The sequence below is a fragment of the Tachyglossus aculeatus genome, chromosome X1 (genome assembly GCF_015852505.1).
Source record: "Tachyglossus aculeatus isolate mTacAcu1 chromosome X1, mTacAcu1.pri, whole genome shotgun sequence".
Classification (NCBI taxonomy): Eukaryota; Metazoa; Chordata; class Mammalia; order Monotremata; family Tachyglossidae; genus Tachyglossus; species Tachyglossus aculeatus.
In genome coordinates this window covers 43,962,125-43,971,920 of record NC_052101.1, presented here as the reverse complement: position 1 = coordinate 43,971,920, position 9,796 = coordinate 43,962,125, and the positions used below count along the sequence as shown (strand labels likewise).

Below are 9,796 nucleotides of genomic sequence, written 5' to 3'. Positions count from 1 at the left end.
AGCAGTGGTTGCACGGGGGGCTCTGCAGTGAGCGCCCCTCGACATGAGCGGATCGTAGACGCCCGCTTCCTCCTCCTCCTCCTCCAGGCCGCCCTCGCCCCTTACCCTCCGAGCTCGCCCCCTCCCGGGCTCTTTGCAGCGAGGGCTGCGGAGATCGCTCCCCCGACGCTCCCCTTGCACGCAGCTGCGCGGGCTGGGTGCAGAATAGGGGCGTCCAGACAGTAGGCAGGGACCCCCCCCATCCCCCCGGGTTGGGTGGGGGGCGCCATGGGGCTCCCCGCCCTGGAGTTCAGCGACTGCTGCCTGGACAGCCCCCAGTTTCGGGAGACGCTCAAGTCCCACGAAGCCGAGCTGGACAAGACCAACAAGTTCATCAAGGAGCTGATCAAGGATGGGAAAACCCTCATCGTCGCGCTGAAGAGTGAGTGGCCGGCTTTCCCTCCCTCCGGGCATTCATCCCGGCGTCTTTAGTGAGCAGGGCACTGTACTAGGCGCTTGGAAAGGACGGTTGAGCAACAGAGACAATCCCTACCCAACAACGGGCTCACAGGCTAGAAGGGGCATATACAGTGAGCAGAGCACTGCGCTGAGCGCTTGGAAAGAACAATTCGGTGACAATCCCTACCCAACAACAGGCTCACGGTGTAGAAGGGCTTACCGTGTGCAGAGCACTGTGCTAAGCGCTTGGAAAGGACAGTTGGGCAACAGAGACAATCCCTACCCAACAACGGGCTCACAGGCTAGAAGGGGCATATACAGTCACAGGCTAGAAGGGGCTTACCGTGTGCAGAGCACTGTGCTAAGCGCTTGGAAAGAACAATTCGGTGACAATCCCTACCCAACAACAGGCTCACAGTGTAGAAGGGACTTACCGTGTGCAGAGCACTGTGCTAAGCGCTTGGAAAGGACAGTTGGGCAACGGAGACAATCCCTACCCAACAACAGGCTCACAGTGTAGAAGGGGCTTACCGTGTGCAGAGCACTGTGCTAAGCGCTTGGAAAGGACAGTTGGGCAACGGAGACAATCCCTACCCAACAACGGGCTCACAGGCTAGAAGGGGCATATACAGTGAGCAGAGCACTGCGCTGAGCGCTTGGAAAGAACAATTCGGTGACAATCCCTACCCAACAACAGGCTCACGGTGTAGAAGGGCTTACCGTGTGCAGAGCACTGTGCTAAGCGCTTGGAAAGGACAGTTGGGCAACGGAGACAATCCCTACCCAACAACAGGCTCACAGGCTAGAAGGGGCATATACAGTGAGCAGAGCACTGTGCTGAGCGCTTGGAAAGAACAATTCGGTGACAATCCCTACCCAACAACAGGCTCACAGTGTAGAAGGGGCTTACTGTGTGCAGAGCACTGTGCTAAGCGCTTGGAAAGAACAGTTCAGCAACAGAGACAATCCCTACCCAACAACTGGCTCACAGTCTAGAAGAGGCTTACTGTGTGCAGAGCACTGTGCTAAACGCTTGGAAAGGACAGTTGGGCAACAGAGACAATCCCTACCCAACAACGGGTAGCAGAAGCAGCGTGGCTCAGTGGAAAGAGCCTGGGCTTTGGAGTCAGAGGTCATGGGTTCAAATCCCGGCTCCGCCAATTGCCAGCTGTGTGACTTTGGGCAAGTCACTTCACTTCTCTGTGCCTCAGTTCCCTCATCTGGAAAATGGGGATGAAGACTGTGAGCCCCCCATGGGACAACCGGATCACCTTGTAACCTCCCCGGAGCTTAGAACAGTGCTTTGCACATAGTAAGCGTTTAATAAATGTCATTATTAACGGGCTCACAGTCTAGAAGGGGCATATACTGTGTGTAGAGCGCTGTACTAAGCGCTTGGAAAGGACAATTAGGTAACAGAGAACGTCTCTGCCCACAACGGGCTCAGTATAGAAGGGCCTTCAGGGTGCGAGCTCGTCGTGGGGCTGGGAATGGGCCAGAGATGCCGTGGAGCACTCTCCCAAATGCTTAGTGCAGTGCTTGGCACACTGGGAGTGCTCAATATGCAGGATTAATAATAATAATGATAGCTATGGTACTTGTTAAGCACTTACTGTGTGCCCTGCGCTGTTTAGTGCTTGGCACACTGGAAGTGCTCGATAAATTTGATTAGTAATAATAATGATGATATTTGTTAAGCGCTTCCTGTGTGCCAAGCACTGTTTAGTATTCACTGTTCAGTGCTTGGCACACAGGAAGTGCTCAATAAATTCGATTATAACAATAATTTTTATTATATTTGGTAAGCGCTTACTATGTGCCAAGCACTGTTCAGTATTCACTGTTCAGTGCTTGGCATACAGGAGGTACTCCTTAAATGCCATTAATAATAATAATTATGGTATTAAGCACTTACTAAGCACTGTTCAGTGTTTATCCCAGAGGAAGTGCTCCATAAATATGATTAATAATAATAATGATGGTGTTAAGCTCTTCCTATGTACCAAGCAATGTTCTGAGCACTTGGATGGATACAAGGTAGTCAGGTTGTCCCACGTGGGGCTCAGTCTTCATCCCCATTTTCCCGATGAGCGACCTGAGGCCCAGAGAAGTGAAGTGGCTTGCCCAAGTTTGCACGGCAGACAAGGTGCGGTGTTGGATTTAGAACCCACGTTCTCTTACTCCCAAGCCTGGACTTTTTTTCACTAAACCATGCTGCCTAAAAATGGGCTAGGGGGTGAGGGGGACCCAGGTGTTCAAAGCTGCAGGCGTTGTCCATCCCCCTCCCTGGAATTCCCAACCTGGAATGTTGTGGCACGAGGCAGGAAGCAGGGAAAAAAAGGCCGGGGGTGGGGTGGGGTGGGGAGAGGGCTTTCAGGGAGATGCGGAAAACACACCATGGGAAAGAACCGTTTCCATTCCATGTTTACCCACGCTTTCTCCCGCAGTTTGAAAACGGACACGCTACGTGGGGGATGTGGGCGGGTGTATGTGGTGCACAAGTGTTAGTGGCGGGAAGATCATCAGTTCCAGAACAACAGTTATTAATTCATTAATTTAATCAAATTGAGTGCTCATTGGCTGCAAAGAACTGTACTAAGCGCTTGGGAGAATACAATGCAACATCCAACACATTCCCTGCCCACAAGGAGCTCATAGTCTTGTATGCATATCTGTAATTTATTTATTTGTATTGTTGTCTGTCTTCCCCCTCTGTAGACTGTAAACTGGGCTGGGAATGTGTCTGTTTATTGTTGGATTGCACCCTCCCAAGCTCTTAGTACAGTGCTCTGCACCCAATAAGCGCTCAGTAAATACGATCGAATGAATCAAGCATATTCCCTTGCCCACAAGGAGCTCACAGTCTTATGTGCATATCTGTAATTTATTTATTTGTATTGATGTCTTCTCCCCTCCTCTAGATTGTAAACTCCTTGTGGGCCCGGAATGTGTCTGTTTATTGTTAGATTGTACCCTCCCAAGCGCTTAGTACAGTGCTCTGCACCCAGTAAGTGCTTCATAAATACAACCAAATGAAGAAACAGTGCAGAAGTGAGTGGTACAATGTAGCCCACTATGGTGGAGGGGGGGATCGCCTGCAAGTCATTCCTCTTGGTTCCATCATTTGATCTGCATTTCACCCACCTTGTTGCAGCCACTTCAAAATGTTTGTGCCCCTCGGCTGGAGTCACCATGCACTCTGAAGCAGGGTTTGTGGCCTGTGTGTTTATTTTATGCGTTTGGGAAAATATGGGTTGGGTTTGTTTTTCTTTCTTGGGGACAGCTTGGCCACTGGGAGTCAGAGGACATGGGTTCTAATCCCACCTCTGGCACTTGTCAGCTGTGTGACCTTGGGAAAGTCACTTAACTTCTCTGTGCCTCATTTATCTCATCAGTAAAATGGGGATGAAGACTGTGAGCCCCACGTGGGTCAACCTGATGACCATGTATCTGCTCCATCGCTTAGAGCAGTGCTTAACACATAGTAAGCGCTTAATAACATTATTATTATTATTATTATTATCATCATTATCATTATTATTCCACTCCTTCCACCAGAGGCACAGAAACTGGCCTGTGGGACAGTAGGGGTGGCAGTTCTCCTTTCCGGTCTGCTTTTGCCTCCAGAGTAGTTGCAGGTGAGGTAATCAGTGAAACAAGACACGCTCCGTAAAGTTGGTTTCAGGTTCTGACACTGCGGTGCAGCAGAAGGTGTTACTGGTGGGAGTACTGGAATCAGACAGAGTGTTCCTCTTCTCTAAAGTGTTTGAAGGTTTAAAAATAGGTTCCGCATTTCTCTGGCTCTGTCCCTGTCTCTCCCTGAAATCCCAGTGGGTCTGAGTGTACCACCGCCTTGATTTGGAGACAGTGGGAAAGTTTACTCTCTTCCTGATAACTTTTTGCACCTCTTTTGTGATAGTGAAGGCTCTTTGTCCACTAGAGAAATGTGTGCCCTGTTTGTGACTTTGCCGTGGCTTTTGCCCTAGCCAGAGAGTCTCTAGTTCAAGTCACTTGGAGCAAATATTGTGAAAGGATTAGCATTTGTTTTTAAATGTAGTAGCAACTTTATCCTTTTTTTAGTTATTATGATACTTTATTTGGGAAGAGGGATAGGATAATTTCACCAAAATGGGCTGTAAATCTTGGGGACTCCAGTTGTTGCCTGTTTGTTGTGGGATCCGAAGGGTCGAACCTGTTATTGCTAAGCCAGGAGGAACCGGCAAAGAGCAGGGAGCCGGACCTGATTAGATGAAGGCTTAACAGAGTGGAATCCCCCAGGGTATTTACACCCTCAAGTATTTGTATGCCAAATTTCTGAGAAGTCCCATATGGTGGAATGAAAGAGCCTTGGCATCTGTTTTTAGAGCATCGAGTGAGCCAGGCAAAGAGAGGGACAGGCTTCTGGCAGCTGAAGGGTGACTAAGAATAGAAAGAAGTGAAGAGAATGGACATTCTCTCCCCTTTCCTCTCCGCCTCCGTGTCCAGCTCTAACTTAGCTTCAGGATGGCCCAGTGAATCTCTTCCAAATCCCAGAAGCCCTAGATTTTTTTTTTTGTTCCTCTAATACAAACCAGCTCACTGTGCCTTGCTCTCCTCTGTGCCTTGCTCTCCTCTTTCTACATCGACCCCTTGATTACTCCCACCCTGTCTGAAACTCTTTTCCACTTCCCATCTGACAGACCAATACTTCAGAGCCCTACTAAAGCCATATATCAATCAATCATATCTGAGTATTTACTATGTGCAGAGCACTGTAGTAAGTGTTTTGGACAGTACAATACAACAGAGTTGGCAGACATATTCAATCCCCACAATGAGCTTATAGTTTCGAGGGGGAGGCAGATATTTAATAAATACTTTATAATGTATATAGTTTAAAGATGTGTACATAAGTGCTGTGGGGTTGAGGGTGGGATGAATATCAAATACCCAAAGGTCACAAGTCTATATGCATAGATAATAACAATAATAATAATGGCATTTGTTAAGCGCTTACTATGTACAAAGCATATTCTAAGTGCTGGGGTGATACAAGGTGATCAGGTTGTCCCACGTGGGGCTCACAGTATTAATCCCTATTTTACAGATGAGGGAACTGAGGCACAGAGAAGTTAAGTGACTTGCCCAAAGTCACGCAGCTGACAAGTGGCGGAGCCAGGATTAGAACCGATGACCTCTGACTCCCAAGCCCGTGCTCTTTCCACTGAGCCACGCTGACATGGAAGGAAGAGGGAGCTGGGGGAAAGAGATCACGCTGAGAAGCATGGGCATGGGAGTCAGGAGGACCTGGGTTCTAATCCCAGCTCCTCCACCTGTTTGCTGTGTGACCTTGGGCAAGTCATTCCTCTGTCCTTCGATTACCTCATCTGTAAAATGGGGATTAAGGATGTGAGCCCCATGTAGGACATGGACTGTGTCCAACCTGATTCGCTTATATCTACCCCAGCAGGTAGTACAGCGTTGGGCACATAGTAAGCATTTAACAAATACCATAAAAAAGGCTTAATTGGGGAAGGCCTCTTGGAGGAAATGTGACCTTAATGATGCTTTGAAGGTAGAGAGAATGGTTGTCTGGCATACATGGAGGGGAAGGGAGTTCAAGGCTAGGGGATGTGGGAAAGGGGACAGTGGCGAGATAGAAGAGATTGGAGCACTGTGAGTAAGCTGGCACTGAAGGAGCAAAGTGTGTGGGCTGGGCTGTAGTGGGAGCTCAGTGAGGTGAGGTAGGAGGGAGTGAACTGACAGTGCTTTAAAGCCATTGGTAAGATGTGTCTGTGTAGAGGTGGGTGGACAACCATTGGATTCATTCATTCATTCATTCAGTATTTACTGAGCGCTTACTTTGTGCAGAGCACTGTACTAAGCGCTTGGGAAATACAAGTTGGCAACATATACAGACGGTCACTACCCAACAGTGGGCTCACAGTCTAGAAGGGGGAGACAGACAACAAAACAAAACATATTAACAAAATAAAATAAATAGAATAAATATGTACAAATAAAATAGAGTAATAAATACGTACAAACATATATACATATATATATATAGGTGCTGTGGGCAGGGGAAGGAGGTAAGGCAGGGGGATGAGGAGGGGGAGAGGAAGGAGGGGACCATTCTTGAGGAGTGGGAGACGTGGACTGAACTTTTTTAGGAAAATGATCCATTTAGCAGAGTGAAGTGTGGACTGGAAGGGAGAGAAATGGGGCTAAGAGGTCATTGAGAAGGTAGATACAGCAGTCAGAGTGGGATAGGACAAGTACTTGGATCAGGGAAGCAGTGTGGCTCAGTGGAAAGAGCATGGACTTTGGAGTCAGAGATCATCAGTTCAAATCCCAGCTCCGCCACTTGTCAGCTGTGGGACTTTGGGCAAGTCACTTAACTTCTCTGGGCCTCAGTTACCTCGTCTGGAAAATGGGGCTTAAGACTGTGAGCCTCATGTAGGACAACCTGATCACCTTGTAAACTCCCCAGTGCTTAGAACAGTGCTTTGCACATAGTAAGTGCTTAATAAATGCCATTATTATTATATCAGTGTGGTAGCAGTTTGGATGGAGAAGAAAGGGCAAATTTTAATAATATTATGAAGACAGAAGTGACATCTCCTTCACGAAGTCTTCCCTGACTACTTTATCTCACCCATCCTGTTTTCCTTCCCTACTGTGTCACCTGTACACTTGAATCCCTACCCAAGTACTTTGGTACCCATCCTGCCCACTCACTTGTATAACACTTATCTCCATAGCTTAATGATTATAACTGTGGTAAATAAGGGCATATTGTGTGCCAAGCACGGTACTAAGGGCTAGAGTAGATATAAAATAATCAGATTGGACACTGTCGGTGTCCCACAGTCTAAGTAGGCTTGGGAGCCAGAGGTCACGGGTTCAAATCCCGGCTCTGCCAATTGTCAGCTGTGTGACTTTGGGCAAGTCACTTAACTTCTCTGTGCCTCAGTTACCTCATCTGTAAAATGGGGATGAAGACTGTGAGACCCACGTGGGACAATCTGATCACCTTGTATCCTCCCCAGCGCTTAGAACAGTGCTTTGCACATAGTAAGTGCTTAACAAATTCCATTATTATTATTTAGTCCCCATTTTTCAGGTGAGGAAACTGAGGCACAGAGAAGTTAAATGATATGCCCATGGTCTCAGATGAGGCAAGTGGCAGAGCTGGGATTAGCACTCAGATCTTCTGACTTCCAAGCCTGTGCTCTTAATGCTGCTTCGCCTTATACTCTATTGCTTCCCCTAGGTGTAATTTATTTTAATTTTGGTCTTTCCCACTAGATTGTAAGCTCTTTGAGAGTGGAGACTGTGTATTTACTCTAGTATACACTTCCAAGCACTTGTGTGCTGCACCCAGTAATCACTCAATTAAAAACCACTGCCTGATTGATTATCCCTAGTGTAGAGAACGCTGAAGTGACTGAGGTGATTCTAGGACTTAACAATAAAATTGGAACTAGATGTCTATTTCAGGGAAAGGGTCTTGGGATCCTTCCTGACCTCCTCTAGAGCAGATCCAAACAATTAAAAGAGCTGAAGACGGACCCTTGTGGGTGAATCACGGTTTTGGGGTGGGGATAAAATAATGATAAAAAACTGTGGAATTAGTTCAGTGGTTGGCAAATAGTAAATGGTTAACAAAGTGCTGGGGTAGCAATATTTAGCAGATCTGACACACTGTCCCCATCTCATACAAGGCTCACAGTAGACAAGTTTTTGGGAAGGGAGGGGAATAAGGGTGTAGAATGAGCTTAGGGTTTTTTTTTTTCTTTTCCTTGGTAGCTGTTTCCTTGGGTGTCAGACAGGGGTGATTAAGATGCCCCCTGGACACTGGTTATCAGGTGGGCAGGATCCCCAGAGGAAGAGCACTGAGATAAAATATGAAGGTGGGGTTGTCGTCTTCAGGGCGCTCAAGTTGAGAGGTTCCAAACTGGATTGCAAGCTGAAAACTGTCTAAAGTGGCATGACATAACAACATTTACCCATTTATTGTCTTAATAGTAATGCTTGTGGTATTTGTTATGCACTTACTCGCTGCCACTGTAATGCCCTCCCTCCTCTAATCTGACAGACAACCACTCTCCCCCGCTACAAAGCCTTATTGAAGGCACATCTCCTCCAAGAGGCCTTCCCAGACTAAGCCCTACTTTTCCTCATCTCCCACTCCCTTCTGCATTGCCCTGACTTTCTCCCTTTGCTCTTCCCCTCTCCCAGCCCCAAAGCACTTATGTATCTGTAATTTTATTTATTTGTATTGATGCCTGCCTCCCCCACTGAGACTGTGAGCTTGTTGTGGGCAGGGAATGTCAGTGTTTGTTGTTGTGTTACACTTTCCCAAGTGCTTAGTATAGTGCTGTGCACACAGTAAGTGCTCAATAAATGCGATTGAATGAATGAATATTAATTTCTGGGGTCGATACAAGATAATTACGTGGTACAGTCCCTGTCCCACATGGGGCTTACGGTCTAAGCAAGAAGGAAAACAGGGATTGAATGCCTATTTTACAGATGAGGAAACTGAGGTCCAGAGAAGTGAGGTGACTTGCCCATGATCACACAGCAGACACGTGAGAGAGTCGGGATTAGAACCCAGGTTCTCTGACTCATGGGCCTGTGCTCCTTCCATTAAGCCTTCTCTGGAATCATATGATCTGTAGTTTTGACTCTAATGATCTATTGGGCATTGCCTGGGGTCATAATAAGCCTGGGCTCATAATAAGCACTTGCAAGAATATAATAGAGGTAAAAGACATGAACTCTGGCCCTTTTTTATGGTATTTGTTAAACAATTACTATATGTCAAGCACTGTTGCTAGGGTAGATACAGCTTAATTATGTTGAACACAGTTCCTGTCCCACATGGAGTTCACAGTCGAAATAAAAGGTAGAACAATCTTCCAAGTTGTTTATAAGCTAAGTGCTTTAACCTTTATTAGAGACAATTTTCCATTTTTCCCTGACTCCGTCATGTTGCTGAGCATTCTTAGTGTCCTTGAGCTGTCAGCTGAGGTTTAGATTGTGAAAATGGGGGGAGGGGCGGTGGTGTGTGTGTGTGTGTGTATTAGAAATGGCTCTAAATCCAAGACACTGGTTCGAATCAGGTGTGTTGGAATTTATTGATTTCTCTTTTGATGACCTGATGTGATCTTGGCAGTCAGTAACAAACCTTGTTATCTGTCCCAGGAGAGGAGTGTAGGAGTTGGGTCAGTTGACTTTGTCATCTTCAGGAGAAAGGAGTTAACAATACAACTTCTCAGTTTCAGAGGAAGAGGTGAAAGAGAGCTTCAGCTTGTATTTTTTCCTCAAGGCAGGAGTTGTTGTACATCAACAACTTCTGTACATGTACATG

The 9,796-nt window shown here is 46.9% G+C and overlaps 1 protein-coding gene across 2 annotated transcripts in view; it reads left to right on the top strand.

The window, feature by feature from the left end:
* Positions 1-267: 267 nt before the first annotated feature.
* Positions 268-9,796, top strand: part of ARHGAP26 (Rho GTPase activating protein 26) — a 488,708-nt gene continuing 479,179 nt past the window's right edge. For both annotated transcript variants that reach the window (XM_038739982.1, XM_038739983.1), the window contains exon 1: positions 268-421. In XM_038739982.1, the coding sequence (XP_038595910.1) occupies positions 268-421 (154 nt within the window). The remainder of the gene's footprint in view (positions 422-9,796) is intronic.